This window comes from Leopardus geoffroyi, chromosome D2 (genome assembly GCF_018350155.1).
Source record: "Leopardus geoffroyi isolate Oge1 chromosome D2, O.geoffroyi_Oge1_pat1.0, whole genome shotgun sequence".
Lineage (NCBI taxonomy): Eukaryota > Metazoa > Chordata > Mammalia > Carnivora > Felidae > Leopardus > Leopardus geoffroyi.
The window spans coordinates 68,155,991-68,178,343 of NC_059334.1; the positions used below are offsets into that span (position 1 = coordinate 68,155,991).

A 22,353-nucleotide genomic window follows, 5' to 3' on the forward strand; every position below is an offset into this window, starting at 1 on the left:
ACACCGGTTACAAGAACAGTGTATTTTTAGGAGTTCTTCGGGCTAAGTAGCCCCTTTCTGTTGTAATTTGTGCCATGTATTTAAGAAAGACTTCACCTTTCATTCTGTCCTACAAGTTCTATCGTGTGGCCATAAATTATAGAAAGGAAAACAGTGATCCTTCTGGGTTGGGAGGGAGGAGAAGGGGCAATATAAAGAATTCTACTTCTCACCACTGTCCTCCTAAGTTTCAATTTGCCAAAATAATTAAAATTCATTAAATTAAAATTTTTATTTTCCCCCTTACCAAAAATTTACAAACACCTCTATACACAGCACAAACCCTTAAAATAAAAATAGTTTGTCCTTTAGGATCCAATTTCTTATATCTAATGGAAGAAGTACATAAGGATTTATTGAAACCTTTATCACACACTCAATATTCTCTTTTCTGTGGAAATGATGAATGCATGTACACTGAAGCTTAATCACTAGATCAATGCTGCCAGCTAGGACTTCACCACCCTTCTGTTAACACATCCTGGAGATTTTAAAAACACTTTATTTAATAAAAGTTAAACATACAAAAAACTGAAATTAACACATATCCTAAAAATCACCATCTTCCAGTAATAGGAAGACATTTTACTATGCATATATTTGGCTTAAACTCAACTCAGGATAACTGTGATGTTCACTTAAACCAACAAATGCTGACAACTTGATCTAGTTAACAAAAATTACAAACTCAGCTACATGAACATAATATACAGGGAAATTATGGTCAGATTAATGCACAAGAAATACAGTAAATTTTTAATGATGAAACATTCAGTATTCTTGTTCATTAATTTAGCCTTGGTTTTTTTGTTTTTTGTTTTTTTACAAAAATAGTATCTACACTGTATACAGGGCTATACATCAGCTTTTTGTTTTCTTATATAAACATTACACATCCAAAAAATGGTACCACTACCATAAGGGAAAAATCAACACAGGAAAAGAGCAAACATTAAAAAAAAAAAAAAAAAAAACACCACCTTAGAAAAGGTAGCAGGTCCTAAACATGGTTTCTTATTACATAAAATTAAAACTCAGTGGAAAGAATGTAAAAGCTGAATCAATTTTAGAGATAGCCTCATAGGCTTAGCAAACAAATTATTGAAGGAAAAACCTCAAAACAAAGTTTGCCATTTACAAATTAACATATTTCTAGGCTTAATTAGGCAATAGCTAGGTTTACGTTGAAGATAAAAGAGCTCTTTAACAGGTTGGTATTTTGCCTTGATGTTCCAGTGAATTGCTACAATATGTGGCAAGTTCAAAGATCTGAGTATTCCAAGTTAGGACTTCACAAAATGTATACACCATCCATTAAGTAAGGGCCTGATATTAGGAAGATCAACAATTCATCTAAGTGCTGTATTTATGCAGCATCTATCTAGAAAAGTTGCTTTATTCAACAAACTTTGAGGAAACTGTGGTAGTAGTAACAAAAGTTAAATGAATAGCAGTTATCAAATGCAATTTCTTCAAGTTTCATTCTATTGAAGTCAAACAAGGACGACAATGGTATCTTCCTTACTCATCTAACAAATAATTTACCTTTAGAAAAATATAAGGATAAAAAGGTAAATGTAAAGCCCTGCAGAGATGAAATCCAACAGTTTTTCTGATTATTGAGGCATCAAATGCCTGACATTGTATTTAGAGGTATCTTGATATTGTGTCATAGGTTTATCAGCAATTCCACAAGTTCCTACTCCAACTTTGCCGGTTACACTCTCAGGTGAAGCAAAAATACTCCTTTTAACCTAGTGGAAATAAAACAGAAACCATTTTGATTAGTTTTGGGGGAATAAAATTTCTATGATACACTTAAGTACATCAAGAGAACTGGAGTGCTCTTTTAAATAAAATCTACCAGAGATCCCCAGCATATAAAGCAGGTTAACAAACAGGTAGGATTCACCACACTCCTTCTAAGGGTATGTTAGGTACCAAACAGTTTTTCAAATTTTAATTTATAGAAGGGTAAACAATCTAGATCTTTTGTAATTCCTGATATAAACTCTCTCATAGTGTTTCTATTGCAGAGACCATGGCTAATGGAGATATTTTGCAATAAGCCAAATGGAAGATTGAAGAGGATTATGATAACAAGACCCAGCTATGATCTTTTGAACCTATGTACCACATTTTTTCATTTATTTTTTAATGTTTATTTATTTTTGAGAGAGAGAGAGACAGAGCATGAGTGGGGGAGGGGCAGAGAGAGAGAGAGGGGGGAGACAGAATCTGAAGCAGGCTCCAGGCTCCAAGCTGTCAGCACACAGCCTGACGCAGGGCTCGAACCCACAAACTGTGAGATCATTACCTGAGCCGAAGTTGGATGCTTAACTGACTGAGCCACCCCAGGTGCACAACCCGCCCCCCCACCACCACCTTTTTCATTTTAAAGTTATTTTAATGACAGTTACACTTTTCAAGTTTATGAAGTATGATGAAAGGATTTACTAACCTGGCCTTTTTTGTTTTTAGAATAGGCTCTATTGTTAAACTGTTGCCATTTCACCTTCTGGTCCTCTCTTTCCTGCTCAAGTTCTTTTATTCTCTGTGCTTTTTTCAAAGCTTTCTTCTTTTTATATTCACGCTGCTGGGCAATCATTTCTTTTCTGTGTGGATATAACAACTAAATGTCAACTCTTAAGATTTAATAAATGATTTCTTTAGAGATATTTAGCAGTGCAAAACACAAAAACAAAACCCCAGAACAACAACAACAACAACAAAAACCCACAATAAACCTACACATTCCATGAATAGAAGCACTAAACATCAACAATGCCAATCACCCAGTATTACTACGTAAGGTTATTTGAGATACACAGCATCCTTGGAAGCTTTCAAACCATATCTATAATCTATTACCCATTCAAATCAAATATTTAAACTAGGACTTTCTGACATTTACATCACTTTTGCCAGATGTGTTTTAGAATGAGTTTTAATGTTAATAGAGGCCTAAACATTTATCCTTTTCTAAATGGAAAGCAACTTTATGCTGCATTTTGCAAAACTATATAAAGAGATGCAATACAGATAAAACTATTTCATCTAGACTAGAAGAGTACAGAACAAAGGAAAATCACAGCTTAAAATTCTTAAAAACAAAAACTGGGGTTTTCAAAAACACTCCTCTATCTAGGATCAGAGCCTAAAGCTCTCTCAGTAATTTCTGCTCAGTTTACATACTGACTTCTCACCAACAGGATGATGAGGTCTTTAAAAAACAGGCAATACAATCTAGAGGTCTTTGTATCATGTAATCATCACTATGAAGCTAAGGGTGGCTTTTTTACACAGATGTCAAAGACTAAAAATAGAGCGATGTTACATTGTTCTACGGTCTGATTTTTTACTTTTTTTTAATGTTTGTTTATTTTTGGGAGAGAGAAAGAGAGTACGAGTGGGGAAGGGGCAGAGAGAGACAGCAACCCAAGCAGGCTCCAGGCTCTGAGCTGTCAGCACAGAGGCCGATGCAGGGCTCGAACCCACAAACTGCAAGATCATGACCTAAGCTGAAGTCAGACGTTTAACTGAATGAGCCACCCAGGCGCCCCTACAGTCTGATTTTCTTATTGGAATACTTAGGTGATCTAGTTTCCCCAAGCTCAAATATATTTACTTATGTAGCAACTTTTTAAAGTCTTGAGGGGCGCCTGGGTGGCTCAGTTGGTTAAGTGTCCAGCCCAGGTCTTAAATTTCAGGGCCCTGAGTTCAAGCCTCACGTTGCTCCATGCTGGTCATGGAGCCTACTTAAAACAACAAAACTGTTGAAAAATCCAGAAAGAGAAAACTGTGGAAAATGTGTGTAAGTTTATTAAAATGTTAATTCTACCTCATATACAGGTCAAGCCATACACTTCTCTATCCTCCCACTGCTGCTCCCTGAGTTCAGGACACCATTACCTCACACCTGATCACTGCACTAGCTGCTTTCCCTCGGCTGTCAGGGATTATTTGAAAGCTCAACTATGATCATATTATCTCCTCTATTTGAAATACATCAGTGGCTGTCAAGCTCTTTGTGATTTGGCCTCAACCTCTAAGCTCTTGTCAAACCACCCATCTTCAAGCCCTATTTTCACTATAGGAATTTGTTTCCGTTACCTCTATGTTTCCCACCTTGTTTTCTTTAAGTAAACATTTACTAAACTCTTACTACATTATCAAGAACTGTACCACATGCTTTATTAATGCTAACACTTAATCCTTAGAACCCTACAAAATAGATACTATCAACCCTGTTTTACAAATGAGGAAAGAAGTTAAAAAGTTTGCCCAAGGTCATACCTTCAAGTTCATTACCTAGCTAACTCCTTTTCTTTTCAAATCTCAGTTTAGATGTCATTTTCTCAAAGAAATTGCCCTGATGACTAAAGTACAGTTTAGGTATCTTTCCTCTGTTCCCTTAAAGTACCCATTATGTTCCCTTAGTAACTTCTATAATTTACTATTAAAATTCTCCTTTAATTTTGTGTTTTCTTCTCTAGACTATAAACTCAATCAGGACAAGGTCCAAGTTGGTTGTCTTCACTATGGTATAACTCCAGCACATGGTTCAGTGAGAGGTACATAGTATCTTCTTAAGAAATGTTTACTGAATGCCTAAGTGGGAACCAAAATGTCTTTGCTTTACCTAGGTATACACATACAATGCTGACCCTATACAGCTAATCTTCAAAACAATGATAAGGAGTATTTTAACATTCTCACCCTAATCTAGCCTGCGTGAATTCCACAGACTGCCTCAAATACCAAAATGGGGAAGATTACATTTAAACTGCTAAAGTCAAAGTCACTTACTTTGACATGGGCTTGTTGCCACTGTCCTCCTTTGCCTTCCTTCCTTCTTCTACAGGTTTGAGGTTCAACAGTGGAGTCACTTCAGCATTGCCATAGCCAGCAAAGGTGATTGCAGCGGTGCCATTTTCTTCATCTATCTCCTCAATCTCGGCTTCATAACACCTGTAAAGATATCATGACTGTAAGCAGGTGAGTAAAGGTTTAGTACTCAACCTATAAGACTTACACTGCAGTGATTCAACTATTACATGTGTCTACAATGGAACTTCTGTAATCAGTTGGCTCTTTGGTAAAGATAATACAAACAGTAGTTGGAGTTAGCCATCTACTATTAAAAAAAAAAGGGGTTCCTAATCAAAATATTGTCAGGAAAGTCTCCTACATGTCTATTAAATGTGCTTTAGTCTATCTCTTTGAGAAAAGATATTTTTTATAGGAATAACTTCAGTGTATGTGCTTCACGTAAGTCTAAGATAGCCAACCATTCACTCAATTTTCAATCTGAGGAAGAAATTAGGATTATTTTTTAACTATCCATTCATTTTCCTCTGCTTTGATTTTTCTGTCCTCTACGATCCAAGCCCACCAACTGCCCCAAAAGTTATTCTAAAGCTAAAAACTAAACTGTATTATAGTGGTAACCACCCAAGAATCAAATTGACTTTACAAATCATATTGGCTATACAGAAAGATTAAAACAGGGTAGTTCAAACTGAATAAAAACTTCTTACCATTGTATTTTATTATTTCATGTTATAGTTAGAGTTTTTTTCTACACTTACTGTCCATCTTCACTCCAGATTGCCATACACTTGTCTCCTACTTTCCATGAATGAGTGGGCTGAGTAGAAGCAAAACTGTCTGAACTTGCAAGAGTTTCAGAAGGCTGAGTTGACAGAAGGTCTTTGGTTAGTTCTATAACTTCCTAAAAAGAAAAAACAAAAACCATAGCATTATTTTTATAATTTGCTTATCACCTTTCAACAGGTTTTTATTTTGATGACTTTAGCTCTCCACCATAAAGCACTTATTAAGTACACTACATAAATCTACTTGCAGTTCATAACAATAGTATGATGTAGGTACTATGATTATCCTCATGTAGAAACTAAGATACAATATTTTATACAGTGGTGGAACTGGGATTTAAACCCACAGCTGCCTTTCAATTAACCCCAAATACTAACAGAAAGCGGCAGACTTGAGCTTATACCATTCTTCCTTTCTTTCTTCCTCTTTCTCTTTCTTTTTTTTAAGTAAGCTCTACACCCAACATGGGGTTTGAACTCCTGACCCTATTATCAGGAGTCGCTTGTTCTACTGACTAAGCCAGCAAGGTCCCCCTACCATGGCATTATTTCTAAGTGCCTGTTTTAGCTAAAGAGATCTAATATGAGAAACAATCATTTATGAGGGACTGAACTAGATTCAAGATCACTTTTATCTTCTATCTTTGTCACATGTATTTCATGCAACTGGATTGTTTTACAGGGCAATATTGGCAGTAGTATTTAACTCTCTAGCCAACATGTTCCCCACCCCCATCAAAAAAAAACCAAACCCAAAACACTTGAAGCAACCTTATTAGTAATACATATTTCTACTAAGAAAAAGCCAGTAGTCTTCCTAGTCACTTATTATAAAACTTACCCCATCCAGATAAGCAAATTACCAGGTCAGATTTAAAATATTCTAAAAAGCACATTAGCACAGCTTCATTTAAAAGGAAAAAATAAATGTAACACACATAGGCAGGCAATACCTGCCTGTGTGGCAAATATTTTCTCTATTTCAGGCTTACACTTATTGGCTTCATTCAAGGGTGTTTGGTAGGGTTAGTTAAAAAACTTAAAAGATATAGTACAAACGGCCAGATTTTGCTACCTATCTGCTTTTTTCACTCCAATGAAGATCTATGTTATGTATTACCTTATATGATTTATTTTAAAAACTCACATACCTCTTCCCCCACTGTTGCATATAAAATACCTTAAAACATCACAGTGTTTGGGAGAAAAAGTAGCAAGGTTAAACTCTATACTGAGTTTATGTCTCCCACTGAAGTTTTATAATAGTAGCTCTGGTTCAGTAGCCAAGAAGTTATATATTACCTCTTTCCTAAAGATTCTAAATCTTCCTGGCTATTTCTGAAAAACTAATATTTGAGCCTTCAAAAAAAAGGGGGGGGGGAGTAAGCCCTTGGAGAAAGGCCTGTTTTGTAAATAGAAAAACTAGGGTAACTCAGATTTGAATTAAAAATTCAGTATAGTATCTTAAATGACATTTTATTAGGTACCAAATAGCCATTCAAATGCCTTTTAATTAGATAATCCTTTGCAAATAAGGCAAAGAATTTCCAAATAAATAGATCAGGTACTATACAAAGAAGAATAAACTGTCCAGTCTTGTTTTTAATCAATTACTATTAAGGCCAGGAATATAATCCTTGACTCAAGAGCCAATACAATCCTTATCATTAAATAATTCCATTTAACTAAAACACAAACATGATTTCTGCATTTGTAGGTCTTTGATTTAGATTCTACCTCTCTTAAGACAGAGCATCTTGCCATTTTATTTTCCTAAGGAAATTAGTTTCACCAAAGGGTCCTGAAAAGCTGTGCATGTTACAATAATTTTCAGAGCCCTGCACTGAAGTGACACTTTAAAAAAAATCCAGGGCTTATCCCTAGTTGTCCTTTCATTTTGCCATGTTTTACATACCCCTCCCAACAAACTATGAAGACCCTTTCAATGTTTTCTTTACATGTGCATATGGACCAAAGTATTAGAGAAACTATTTTATGTATGAGGGGGTTCTTAAAGGTACATACCATTAATTACTTTTCCTCCCCCAAGTCTGAGTTCTGAAACTGCTCCTTCATCGACAGATGGGCAGCAGTTACAGTAATCGGCAATTCCAGGAAGCATCAGATGTTGTGATCTACATATCAGCAGGTCAAAGGGTGCACTCAAGCACTCTGCTTACTGAAGGAAGGCGTTTCGGGGATGCAGAGAGCCACTGTAATATATGAGACAAGTGACTTGACCCCTGCCTCCTTTAGAACCAGTTTATTCAGCAAAACAGCCTAATAAATTGACTATTTTTGTGATTATCACAGACTGCCTCGGGAGCTAATAAAAGCTAGCCTAGATTTTACTATACCTACTTTTTTAAGTGAAAAAAGGCAATTAGGACTTCAGTAGATTAATGTGCTGCCTGCTGAGTAACTGTATTCTATATGAAAGACAGTACATATAAATGTGGAAGCCTTAGTGGCAAAATGAAGTCAATGAAAAAATGTAGGAAAGCACTTTGTCATAAATGAAAGGGGAAACAAATGCAAAATCAGGATAAAGACATTCCACTAAAGGAACACAAAATAAAGAAGGCCACAAACTCAGTCATCAGTCTGAACAACTTTTCAGCAAATATAAAAGGCAGAATTAAATATCCAAGGTATGAGGTATATCCCAGAAAATAGAGAAGAGAAAAAAAGGAAAATTATTTTTAAAAAACCCACGACAAAACAGGAGCTATAACTATAGTCAGTGGAGACAATTACTAGGTGGAAGCAGATATGTAAACACTTTTCAGAACTTTAATCTTCAATGACGCCTTCCATCTCTCAGTAATTTTCAGTTCAAAACAGACCTGTATCTAGTAAACCAAAATGAAAAATTTGTTTTCATGACAAAATAAAAGCAAAAGAAATCGTGATCACGTCTGGTCAGGAAAAACGTACTATATTACTACTATCTGAAGTTTTAGAACTTAAGCTTCTAAATCTGTGCTATCCAATATGGTACTCACATGTGGCTACTAAAATAAAATTAAGAATTCAGTTCTTCAGCTATCCTAGCTACAGTTCAAATATTTAATTGTCCCTAGTGGCTCCAGTACTACAGTAGATATAGAACGTTTCCATCATCACAGAAAGTTCTACTGTAAACAGTGCTGTTCTAAATGGGTATTTTACGGATAAATAACCATTACTAACTGAACCCTAAATAAGCCATTTATGTGCTTACCACAATGCCTACCACAATGGCCTCTCTCCCTATAATACTTCCACTATAGATCATGTCATAGCAAGGCAATTCTGCCTGGACCCTGACAATTCATTCCAGAAACATTAAAAAGACCTCACAATAATGTTGTTTCAACCTTCACTCCCAACTCCCCCTCCACCAGTTCCACATATATCCCTCCTCCAACTGCCCAGGAAGCAATATACACAATATTGACAATGGTTTATTTTCTTCCAAGAAAAAAAGGACTGCTTTTAAGTTGGTAAAACAAGATGCATGCCAGGATCCTTCTTTGAAGCAAGCAGAAAGCTGGCCTAGGAATGGGAGAAACTGCTCCCAAAACATCTTTTTATTATTGACTGGCACTCTGAAATTCAGTGGCCTGACTTCTACATACTGAAGATGGGTCTTGTTTTCCGTGTTTTTAAAAACCACATACTATTGCCAAGTTTATCCTAAATCTACAATTTAAACCTGAAAATATTCAACTCATTTTAATTATGTCCAGATAAATCCTTTCAAAGTCCTGTATCTGGACACCATTTCAAATAAGTTTCATTCATTTGCAGTTCTAATATCCCTAAAATATTAATGTTAATGGGCAAGAGGATGATAAAGGGAGGGAAAGAATTTAGATAGGATAAAGATGATTCAAGTTTTGTACTGAATCAGTAAAGACCATCTAACCAAAATACCTTTTAAAATTTTCAAAATAATCAGGTTCAAAATTTTAAGTTCTCAAAATTTTTTTAAATGAAGTAATACACATGTACATACATACAGTATTTTTATTAATCAACAATGTTCTAAGAAACAACAGATATTTACTATAATGGTTTTGTCTGTCTCGAAACCCCAGTGCAAATTTTAAAAGGCAAGTTTCATACCTACCGAACTCTTCCATGACAAAACAAATTAAGATCTCCTTTCCACATCAATTTAACCTCAACAAGCGCCAACAACTACACTGTAAAATCTACCCTTAAATTCAAACATTATGTAACATTTATGCAGAAAACAAGTATCTCCTTAAATATTTTTATAATGTGTTTTCAATATAAGATGTTTACCTGCTAGCTTTGAAACACACATACACTCTTATTTCATGTTCAAGAACCTTGTGACATTAAAAAGAACCCTAATCATGTTACATTTTTCTCATTTTTTCAGTCATTTATAAAATTCTTCCACATTTGTTTTCATTCCAGTACAATTAACATTTTTAATTCCATATTATTTTTGTCCTTTTAGTTACCTTTGGAACTAAATTTCTTTTGCCAGATCTTTAAAAATAAAAGTACTTTCCACTGTAAAGTTAAATCAACTCTGATTTTTAAAAAATTATATGAGCATATAAAATTTACACAACAAAGAACAATGCTTTACTCATTTCGATGTATACAACTGAGGAAGCGGCAACCCTACTTCTGTGAGCAATATACACCTATGTGCATATACATGTTTACACACAAGGGAGGATAGCGGGAGAAACACTCCGAATTGTGCTTTGGATTCTATGCAAGAAATCATCTGAAAAACACAAATACTTTTTTTCAAACAATATAACTATTAGCGTCCTCTGATACTTACTTGTAAATCTTTCTTTAATTTCAGCAAATCTTCATTTTCTCCATTTCCAGACAATGCAGCTTCAACTTGCTGGAGTTGAGCTTTGTAGCTTGCCAGCTGTTTTGCTAGATCCTCTGACATCTAGGGAAAATAAAAAGGGTAAGACCATGAAAACTGAACAAAAAACACCATAAAAAATAACTTCCCTGTCTGCCTGACTTAATCTCTACCAGTTTTGCTCCCAACTCCTTCATATAAGTCATTGCTGCAGCTCCTCACCATTACCTTTACACTTAGTTCTGAGAAAAGCTGTGAGCCAAACCCAAACATCAAGGCAATGAATTCTGCAGAGTATAAACTTGTCAGATAAATTCCACACAGAAGCAGAAAATAAGAGCTAAGATAAAAGGGAAAAGGAGAATTTCTATTTTTTAAACTTGTGTTAACAAGGAAGACACTGTATTTGACTGAGTTGTTACATCTTCACCAAAAAAAAAGGGGGGGGGGCAGCACTAATCGGTTGGAAGAGTCAAAGACTGCCGACAAAAATATTTTGAAGCACTAGAGAAAACTTCTAAAACAAAATATAAATAGCTTTTGGATTAACGACATAAAAAATTCTCTGTACACGAGCTCTTCGGTTAGCGTGTTTAGAACCGCTTCCCAGAGCAAACCAACCAACCAACCCAAAAAAAACCCAGTCACTTAAATACTGTCGATGCAGCGTCTTCATCAGAGAAACCGCACAAATACTATCCCAGTTAGGCATTCTAAGGAGCGTGCCTTTCACCAAATCTGGCTCATTCTCCGGAAAGTAAGATAAAAGAATCCTTTCTCGATTTACAAAGCAAACACGCCGGGTTTCCGAGGATCCTTCTCTGTGTTTACGATTCCCGTCCAACGACAGCCTGGAAGCTTGGAAGGGCTCCAAGGGGGCTACCGCGAGCCTGCCTGCTCTCCTCCCAGTCACCCAACACCTCGGGGCCCGCCTCAACTGGTCTATTATTTCAGACCTCGACATGCAAACACAATCTCCAGGGAAACCGAAAACACAAACGGAGCGGACCCCAGCGGGGCCAGAGCCTCACACCGCCCCCCCCCCCCCCAAAACACGCTCGGCACAGAACGGCCTAGGGCGTCCTAAAGAGGCCTCCCGCGTCCCCACCCCACCCGACGACGGGTTTCCGGGATTAGCCTCGTTCGCCGCCACGACACCGAGGCCCGAGGCCCGAGCCCCACCCGGGGCAGCTCAGGGCCCAAAACCCTGGCTGGGAGAGGTGGCCAGGCTCCCAACGTCCCTGCCGGCGCCCAGGCCTCTCCAGGGCGGCCCACTCCTCGGCCTCAGGCCTCCGCTTCAACTCGACAGAGGCCGAGGCCTAGCGAGGCCCTGCGGTCTGCCTCACCCGGTTCTTTACCTTGTGTGGGGTTGGGGGCAGGGCGGCAAGAAGGGGTCGGGACGGCGACAGCGGCGGCAGCAAAAGGAAAAAAAAAATCTCCGCGGCAACAACAGGGCGACTAGATCTGAAACAGAACTTGCTCGGCGATGAGGGGGAGGGGAAAAAAGCTGGAGACTGGAAGGAGGAAAAGACAGAAGCGGGTGAAATCTCGCGAACGTTGAAAGCCTCGCGAAAGGTCGCCCTACTCACGCGATTCCCAGCGTTCTCTGGGCGGCCCAGCCTTACTGGCGTTAGGGACGCGGACTGGGCGGAGCTTCGTTGGAAGGAAATGGCGTAGGTGGGCCGCGCCAGGCGCCGGATGTAGGTCTGGCTTATCTCAATTTCTGCTGAGAGTCGAGAGACGTTACCTTTCGTAGGAGTTGGTGCCTTTGGGCCATTCCTTAAGTTCCCGAGGGAGTAATCGCGTGTGCCTTCTTAGACTAGTGGTGCTGGGAGTTGGGAGGAACGGCGTTTAGTGCAGCGTTTATACTAGTGTTGGTTCGCAAAATGTGGTCCCGGCAACCTAGTTCCTGGTAATTTATTACAAATGCAAATTCTCAGCACCCATCCCACACCTACTGCATCAGAATCTTGAGGTGGCTCAGCAGCCTAGTTTAACAAGCGCTCCAGGTGATACCAATGTCAGCCCAAATTTGACAGCCATCGCTTTACCAAAAGCCAATTAAATTGTAGCAGAACCTGTTGGAGAAGAGGTTGATTTATTTAAAACCTATTTTGTTACAACCTACTTGGTTTTAATAAAGTAAATTGTATATAGGTTAATCTCGCCTGATAGGGAACAATCTCCAAGTTACAGTATTAAATGATGAGCAGAATGATATGAATACTTGCATTTATGTTTAAAAAGCAATGCGCATTGTCTATGTTTCTAATAATATATACTCTTTCTAGACGGATACATAAACCTATCTAGAGGTTTGGAATGGAAGCCAAATATTTTCACTGATTATCTTTTTTACTGTTTATCCTTTTAAAATTTTTTCCATACATATACCGTTTGTTTGTTTTTTTCCAGTTAAAAAGAAAATCCTGTGACAAAGAGGCTATATGAATGCCAGGAAGGAACCTTCCCAGGCGAATTGGGGTCTTTTGCTGGACCGTTCAAGAAGGTCCTCCTCTCAGATGGGCTCTTTTGGACTGTGACATCTTGCTTTAATGCCTTTTTGCTTTTTTGAAGGGGTCTTCTCTTTTCTTCTCTACATACACAGACATATATCCCTCTTATTTAGTCAGATAACCTGTATAGAGATGGAAACTAGATTTGTGATAATTGAGTGGCAATTTGTAAGAAATGAAAATGCTGCAGAGGGCAGCAGTGTGTTGCTAGAATTAAGAGGGAAGACCAGAAAGGATGTAATTCCTTAACATAATAGAAATTTGTTTAAAATATAATGTAGTTTTTAACAACTGCTTTTATTCTAATTGTGTACTTTAAGAACTAATGCCAGGAGGATCTTCCCAGAGTATAAACTTTACAGTTGTGTAAAAATCTCTCAAATAAGAGAACTCTTAATGGAAACCACCCCCCCCCATCAGAAAATAGGAAAGTATTTATTATAAGGTCCTATATGGATTTCTGGATCATCTTGATAGCTTTTATTTTCAGTATTGTTTTTAATCTCTCCCTCCTCTGTGCAACATAGATTATATTTCGGCGGGGGGAGCAATATAGTTTTAATTTTAGTTCCCACAAAGAGATAGCAGTTGTATGTACCAGGTGTCATTCTAAGCACTTTACATGTACCCATTTAATTTTCACAATGGTTCAATAGAAACAAAACTGGAGCAAATATAAACTTTGACTAAGAGTGATACTTCAAGTAAGGGTTCAGAATTACCATCTCAATTGAAGTGTGAAAATCTACTTTCCTTATCTAACGTTCTCATTCAAATCTGGTCATGTTTATTCTTCAAAAACAGCTGTATCTAAAACTTCTAGTTCTTTATTTTTTTCTTTTTAATTTTTATTTAACTTATTTTTTTTTTCAACGTTTATTTATTTTTGGGACAGAGAGAGACAGAGCATGAACGGGGGAGGGGCAGAGAGAGAGGGAGACACAGAATCGGAAACAGGCTCCAGGCTCTGAGCCATCAGCCCAGAGCCCGACGCGGGGCTCGAACTCACGGACCGCGAGATCGTGACCTGGCTGAAGTCGGACGCTTAACCGACTGCGCCACCCAGGCGCCCCTTAACTTATTTTTTAAATTTATATCTAAGTTAGCATATAGTGCATCAATGATTTCAGGAGTAGATTCCTTAATGCCCCTTACCCATTTAGCCTATTCCCCCTCCTACAACCCCTCCAGTAACCCTCTGTTTGTTCTCCATATTAAAGAGTCTCTTATGTTTTTGTCCTCCTCCCTGTTTTTATATTACTTTTGCTTCCCTTCCCTTATGTTCATCTGTTTTGTATCTTAAAGTCCTCATATGAGTGAAGTCCTATGATATTTGTCTTTCTCTAATTTCGCTTAGCATAATATTAACCCTCTGCTTCCATCCGCATAGTTGCGAACGGCAAGACTTCTTTCTTTTTGATTGCCGAGTAATACTCCTTTGTGTATATATATATATACCACATCTTCTTTATCCATTCATCCATCTATGGACATTTGGGTTCTTTCCATATTTTGGCTATTGTTGATAGACTGCTATAAACATTGGGGTGCATGTGCCCCTTCGAAACAGCACACCTGTATCCCTTGGATAAATACCTAGTAGTGTAATTGCTGGGTTGTAGGTTCTATTTTTAATTTTTTGAGGAACCTCCATACTGTTTTCCTGAGTGGCTGCACCAGTTTTCATTCCCACCAGCAGTGCAAAAGAGATCCATTTTCTCTGCATCCTCACCAACATCTGTTGTTGCTTGAATTGTTAATGTTAGTCATTCTGACAGGTGTGAGGTAGTATCTCATTGTGGTTTTGATTTGTATTTCCCTGATGATGAGTGATGTTGAGCATTTTTTCATGTGTCAGTTGGCCATCTGGATGTATTCTTTGGAGAAGTTCTATTCATGTCTTTTGTCCATTTCTTCACTGGATTATTTGTTTTTTGGGTGTTGAATTTGAGAAGTTCTTTATAGATTTTGGATTCCAACCCTCTATCTGATATGTCATTTACAAATATCTTCTCCCATTCTGTCAGTTGCCTTTTAGTTTTGCTGATTGTTTCCTTTGCTGTGCAGAAGTTTTTATTTTGATGAGGTCCCAATAGCTCATTTTTGCTTTTGTTTCCTTTGCCTCCGGAAACGTGTTGAGTAAGAAGTTGCTGCGGCCAAGGTCAAAGAGGTCTTTGCTTTCTCCTGGAGGATTTTGATGGCTTCCTGTCTTACATTTAGGTCTTTCATCCATTTTGAGTTTATTTTTGTGTATGGTGTAAGAAGGTGGTCCAGGTTCATTTTTCTGCATGTCGCTGTCCAGTTTTCCCAGCATCACTTGCTAAAGAGACTGTCTTTATTCCATTGGATATTCTTTCCTGCTTTGTCAAAGATTAATTGGCCATATGTTTGTGGGTCCGTTTCTGGGTTCTCTATTCTGTTTCATTGACCTGAGTGTCTATTCTTGTGCCAGTACCATACTGTCTTGATGATTACAGCTTTGTAATACAGCTTGAAGTCTGTAAAACTTCTAGTTCTTTAAACCTGATATTTATTTTATTGAAACCTAGTAAGTAGGAGCACCTGGGTATTTCAGCTGGTTAATTGTTCAACTCTTGATTTCGTCTTAGGTCATGAACTTTTGGTTGGTGAGTTGGAGCCCCTCATCAGGCTCCGCACTGACAGTGTGGAAACCTGCTTGGGATTCTCTCTCTTCCTCTCTCTCTGCCCTTCTCCCACGTGGGATGACAAAATAGACATTAAAAAAATAGACATTAAAAAAAAACTTAGGGGGCGCCTGGGTGGCTCAGTCGGTTGGGCGTCCGACTTCGGCTCAGGTCATGATCTCGCAGTCCGTGAGTTCGAGCCCCACGTCGGGCTCTGTGCTGACAGCTCAGAGCCTGGAGCCTGTTTCAGATTCTGTGTCTCCCTCTCTCTCTGACCCTCCCCCATTCATGCTCTGTCTCTCTCTGTCTCAAAAATAAATAAAAACGTTAAAAAAATTTTTTTTTAAACTTAGTAGGTAGATAACATTTGAAGACTCCAAATTGTCACTAGAATATACAACTATTTCCTTTCACTACTCAAGAAAATTAAAGTATAGCAGCTGCCTTTGGAAATGTACCAACCCACTGCAGAGCACAAGAGTATGCAACAAACTGTTGGTTAACTGAGAGACTGTATTCTTTAGCTTAGCTTTTACTGCATCCCTTCCTGACAAAAGGTAGCCTCAGATTTGCTCACATTTTTTACTATCTTGACAAATGCCTAAAGGGATGAAGTAGAGACATGTACATAGACATAATAGCTGCTTGTGCCCTTTGCCTTCTTTAGTCGTAATAGATGTTTTGAATGTTTGCCTGGAGATTTGCTGCAGGGCAAGCTACTGGCTTGCCTATTATGTATATATATATATAATGGATATATTGATATATATATCTATATATACATGACATATATATTATATATATCTGTATATATTATACATATCTATTATATGTATCTTCTTAGAAGTATGTATTATATGTAAGTAAGTACTTCTTAGATGTATTATATGTATATATTATATCTATCTATCTATCTATATATATTATACATATCTATTATATATATCGTCTTAAAAGTATACCTAGGGGTACCTGGGTGGCTCAGTCGGTTAGGCATCCAACTCTTGATTTCAGCTCAGGTCATGATCTCACAGGTCGTGAGTTCTAGCCCCAAGTCGGGCTCTGCACTCTCTGTGCAGAGCCTGCTTGGGATTCTCTCTCTTTCTGCCCCTCCCCTGCTCATTGTCTCTCTACCTGTCTGTCTGACTCTCTCTCTCTGTTTCTCTCAAAATAAAATTTAAAAACCTTTTAAAAATACGAATTTTTAAAGAAAGGGATATAATTTCTCCCAGTGGAGAGTGCCCATATCTTGACATCTAGATACATTTATCCATAAAGAGACAGCATTCCTTGGAAAAATGGCTATTTTTAGGTCTCAGGCACAGAAAGTACAAAAGTATTTAGGTGAGCCTAGAGCACCTTGCCAGAAAGTGAGGAAGTATCCCAAAACTAATAAGATCACGTCAAAAGCTCATAGAACCCAATTTGACTCCAGTGGCCAAATGTGAGTCAAGTTGGGCTAAACAGAATAATGACTGTGATAGATTATCAGAGCACTGAATGCATTTTTAGAATCCCTGAGTCAGGCACCTGGGTGGCTCAGTTGGTTAAGCATCTGACTTTGGCTCAGGTCATGATCTCATGGTTGGTGAGATTCAAGCCCCACATCTGACTCTGTACTGACAACTCAGAGCCTGGAGCCTGCTTTGGATCTGTGTCCCTCTCTCTATACACCTCTCCCACTCACGTTCTCTCTCTCTCTCTCTCTCTCTCTCTCTCAAAAATAAATAAACATTAAAATCCCTAAGTCTAGAGTGATACTCAGAATCAAGGGTGAGGGAAGGGCCTTTTTTCTTTGTGGGAGAATGCTGGCCAATATCTATAGATGGAATAATAGAATTGGAAAAATCGTTATGTGCAGTCCCCAATAATTGAGGCAAAGATCATCAATAGAAGCTAAAACCCATCTTGTAAAGAAGTAGGAGAAAGGGGGATGTTTGCAAAGTGGCAGAATATCACACCATAGATTACTTAATTACAGAGGGAGAGTAAGGAAATTCAGCAGTCACCAACTTAACCTAGTGATCACATTGAGCATGACCAGTGGTGGGACAACCTGACTTTATAGTCCTCTTGACTTGATGCAACATGAAATAACAGCATCACCAATGAAAAGTCTGCCAAAAATGCTTAACCTGACTATAATCAATCCTTTTGACCCAGATTTCAATTTACAGGAAATATGGAGTTATAGGAACAGATAAAATGACCCTGATGGAAGAATCAGATCCAGAATGTGAGACATTCCATAAGAAAACGCCTAAATTCTTCAAAAGGTCAGTGTCGTTAAAAAGAGTGTGGAACTGTTCTAGATTAAGATACAAAAGACCTAACAATAAATGCAATGGATAAATCTTGATTGGGTCTTGGTTTGAAAAAGCTATAACAGAAATTTTAGGGTACTTTGGGAAATTTGAATATGGACTGGGTATTAGATGATATTGAATTACTATTAACTGAGTGTGAAATTTACTTTGGTTACTTAGGAAAATGACCCATTCAGATATTTAGGGATGAAATACCATAACATCTGTAATTTATCTTTAAATGGTTCAGCAAAAAAAAATTGTACGGAATTTCATAAAATCATGTGGGTGTGTGCATGAATATATGTATACTTGTGTGTATTTACACAGTAGTAGCCACTTATCCACGGGCAATATGTTCCAAGACCCCTAGAGGATGCCTGAAACCATAAATAATGCCAAACCCCATATATACTGTGTTTTTTCCCATACATAACATACTTATAATAAGGTTTAATTTATAAATGAGGCACAGTAAGAGATTAACAATAATAAATAATAAAATAGAACAATTATAACAATATTATAACAATATACTGTAACAAAAGTTATGTGACTGTGGTCTCTCTCTCTCAAAATATCTTCTTGTACTGTACTCACCCTTCTTGTGATGATGTGAGATGATAAAATGCCTATGCAATGAGATGAAGTGAGGTGAATGACATAGGTGTTGTGACATAGTGTCAGGTTTCTATTGACTTTCTGACTGTACATCAGAAGAGGATTATCTGCTTGTAGACTGCAGTTGACCATGGGTAACTGAAACCGTGGAAAGTGAAACTGCAGATAAGGGGGGACTACTGTGTGTGTGTGTGTGTGTGTGTGTATGTGTACACACATATATGTATACGTGTATGAATATATATATAGAGAGAGAGAGGAAGAAAGAATTAAAATGTGTTAGATGTTAAGATGTTAATGGTTATTGTGGAGGATATGTGAATTCATTGTACTAATCTTTCAACTTTTCTGTATGTTTCAAATTTTTCAAAATAAAAAGAGAAAAGTATTTGTAAACTAGCTAGTATGGTTTTAGGTGATCTTTGTGTGTGTGTGTGTGTGTGTGTGTGTATGTGTGTGTGTGTTTAGGGAATGGTGGGGGAATCTCAGCAGATTGAGAGGATCTCTAGGAGCTAGAAGTAGTTTATCAAGCTTAGAAGTAATATGAGAGCTTACAAAAGCTTATGTGATTGTCAGAAACAAAAGGCCGTAGAAAGCCTATGGGTCAAGGTCTAGCAGGAAGATGTGGGCAGTGGAGGCTGAAGCAGTCACAGGAGCTCTTTGAAGGCCAGGAAGGAAAGCATGAGAATGAATTACTTTGACTTCCCCACATGCAGGAGAGAGTCCAATGGGCCTTGCCCTCTGATGTGGTGATAGGAACTTTTTTCATTTTTTTTTTTTTGGCCCTATCTGGCTTTCTCATATAACAGCCTCCAGAGGTAGTCTTAAGATGGTCTTTTAAACTCGGAGTTAATTGGATTCATCTGCATCACAGCCCTTGAAAATACCCTCTTTATCTGAGTGTTTCCCACCCCCCCATGTTCATGTTGACTATTTATTTAACTTAGAAAATTTATTTAACTTAGAAAATAACTTAGTTATTGCAGAAACAGCCTGGAACATTCCATATCACTATTATTGTACAATGAATAATAGAGCATAATAGAGCAACCTTTTTTTTTTTTTTTTTTTTTAGGATACTTACACCAGACAACCTGAGTAGCCGGGGATATATGTACCCAAATGTAAAGAGCAAAAAGGAGACAGTGAACACAACTTCTTTCCAGAAGCCAAAATAAGCCCCAGATTTTTGCCCCATGAAAACTAATGCACATAGTTTGATACGGTCACATTTAACCATTTTATTGATAATAGTGTCAGCAGTTGCAAAGAACTGTACAATGGAGGCCTCAATGCTCAAAGAACCCATTAGGTGGCAGTGGGGACACAGGCATCTTTTGATGTCTGATTACAGCCCGCCCCCGCCCATGCTTCCTCCAGTTATGGAGCCTTAGGGAAGTGACATCGTCAGGCAGCTTTTCAGGGGAGGAGATAGGGGAGGCAAACAACCAGAGAAAACAAAACAAACAAAAGTTATGGCCTATAGTATCCAACAGATGAGGAACTGTTGGTCATCTGGACTCAACTCCTGTTCTTGATTTTAACATGTTTTTATTTGTCCTTGTTATGATTCTTTCAGTAAAATAACTTTATACCTAAGTTCTTTAGATGACTTGTGTGCTGTTTACAATATCTCTGTGTTGTCAGTTTTTGAACATAAGCTAGAACGTGAGTATGGAATATGGCTCATTTTGCTTGGGACCCAGTACATTTAATACGTACATTTATAGTGACACTCTCATTCTCTGTAATGAGTGCTCATGAAAGGCTTTTTGTGGTCCTGGTACGTGCTGTACATTGAGATTCCTGGGAAAAGGACTCTGACATTTCTTTGCAAGAAGTTTATTGGGGAGTGCCTTTAGGAACATCCCCTGTGAGAGTGACAGGAGCAGGGCTGGGCTGAGGGAGAAGAAGCTGCCACACGTGTGCAGCCCATCCTGTAGGAGCTCCAGAGCTGGATGGCTCCTCAGAGACCCCCTTGGGACTTTATACCTACCCAACCCCAAATGATCAGCCAATACATGTGGGCTGCCCCTGTGAAGGGGGCAGAAAAATAATTTGGCTGGACACTGTCAGCCACCAACACTCCCTCATTCTGGGTGAATGAGCACCTCAGTCCAGAAAGAGGAATCTGGGCCACACACCAGAGTATCTACAGCAGGGGAGAAGGCCTACTTTCTCTGCATCACCCTTATTTTTAGGCACCTCTGATGCTGCCTCTCCCACAGACGTTACCTGTATTAGAAACTGTGAAACAGGGGCACCTGGGTGGCTCAGTCGGTTAAGCAGCCGACTTCGGCTCAGGTCATGATCTCGCAGTCCGTGAGTTCGAGCCCCGTGTCGGGCTCTGCGCTGACAGCTCAGAGCCTGGAGCCTGTTTCAGATTCTGTGTCTCCCTCTCTCTCTGACCCTCCCCTGTTCATGCTCTGTCTCTCCCTGTCTCAAAAATAAATTAAAAAACGTTAAAAAAATTAAAAAAAAAAAAAAAAAAGAAACTATGAAACAGGCAGGCCCGAGTGCCGGAGTCCATCTGGGCAGGTCACCATGGCAGACCTGCAGCAGCCCCAGGTGCAGAAGGCAGTAGACTCCGCGGTGAAGAGTCTGGAGAGAGAGAACATCCAGAAGATGCTCATGTTCTGGTACAGCTGTTGTGAGGATAGTCGGGAGGCCATGCGGCAGGTGCACCAGTGCATTGAGCGCTGCCATGCGCCTCTGGCTCAAACCCAGTTGAAGAAATTCCAGGGCTGCCTGGCCCAGTGCACCATGCACTGCAGTGACAAAGCCAAAGATTCAATAGATGCAGCAAATAGAGGGTTTCAGGTGAAGTGGCAGCTGGAGACTTGTGTGACCAAGTATGTGGATGACCACATGCACCTCATCCCAACCATGACTGAGAAGATCTCTTATCCACTGGGAAATTGAAGTCTTTGTAATTGGCCATCAAGGCTGACAGCAGTAATCTATTTAATTTTTTTTAATGTTTATTTTATTTTTGAGAGATACAGAGCATGAGTGGAGGTGGGGCAGAGAGCAAGAGGGAGACACAGAATCTGAAGCAGGCTCCAGGCTCCAAACTGTCAGCATAGAACCCGACATGGGACTCGAATCCATGAATCCTCAGATGGTGACCTGAGCCGATTGGGGAGGCTTAACCGACTGAGCCACCCAGTGCCCCAGCAGGAATCCATTTAAAAAGCAAAATGAATTTTGGTCTTTGAAGTTTATGAAGAAATTAAGGATAGCAGGCAAGTTTGAGGCATGTGTCACTTGCCTCTATACGCTGGTTCCTTTGTGTTTCAACCCTAGAAAGTGAAATGGAAAAAACTGGTGCTAAAATTTGGGTCTGAGATAGCACAGAAGAATTTTTGGTAACCTAAATTTCACATGCACTGGCACCAGGGATCTCCCTTGTACCAAGCCAGAGGCTTTAAGGTACAAGATTCTTCTTAGTATACAGGTACAAACAGGTTGCTAGGTTCCCCTAATCTGCCTATGATCTGGTGGAGTACAAGCAGAGATGTTTCTGTTGTTGCCAACCTCCTGTTTACCAGAAGGATCACCAAATCATTTTCTATAAGCTGTAAAACAAAGTCCATGAGGTCGCTAATTTAGAAGGGAAAAAAGCTTTCTGGGTCTTTGTTTTGCTTGGTTTTGTTTTATATACAATGTTTTGTTTTATATATATGAAGTTGATTTAAGGTGCGGAGGTAGGAGAGGTAGTTTGGGTAAGAACTTTGAACAGTTCCTCGTGGGTATCTA

The 22,353-nt window shown here is 38.7% G+C and overlaps 2 protein-coding genes across 4 annotated transcripts; one reads left to right on the forward strand and one right to left on the reverse strand.

The window, feature by feature from the left end:
* Positions 1–523: 523 nt before the first annotated feature.
* Positions 524–12,113, reverse strand: SMNDC1 (survival motor neuron domain containing 1). 3 transcript variants are annotated; one of them, XM_045438866.1, is made up of 6 exons: positions 12,096–12,113; positions 10,471–10,590; positions 5,631–5,773; positions 4,849–5,010; positions 2,501–2,654; positions 524–1,793 (listed from the first exon to the last, which is right to left on the reverse strand). In XM_045438866.1, exons 2-6 carry the CDS (start codon positions 10,588–10,590, stop codon positions 1,656–1,658), a joined length of 717 nt encoding a protein of 238 aa, XP_045294822.1. In that variant the 5' UTR covers positions 12,096–12,113; the 3' UTR covers positions 524–1,655. The 3 variants fall into 3 exon arrangements, with proteins under 3 accessions (XP_045294822.1, XP_045294820.1, XP_045294823.1); XM_045438864.1 differs by lacking the exon at positions 12,096–12,113 and adding an exon at positions 11,865–11,973; XM_045438867.1 differs by lacking the exon at positions 12,096–12,113 and adding an exon at positions 7,683–7,870 and having other exon boundaries at positions 10,471–10,584.
* Positions 12,114–21,134: 9,021 nt separating this feature from the next.
* On the forward strand, positions 21,135–21,629 carry LOC123577061 (protein FAM136A-like). The gene has a single exon (XM_045438868.1). It carries the CDS (start codon positions 21,139–21,141, stop codon positions 21,514–21,516), a length of 378 nt encoding a protein of 125 aa, XP_045294824.1. The 5' UTR covers positions 21,135–21,138; the 3' UTR covers positions 21,517–21,629.
* Positions 21,630–22,353: the final 724 nt, after the last annotated feature.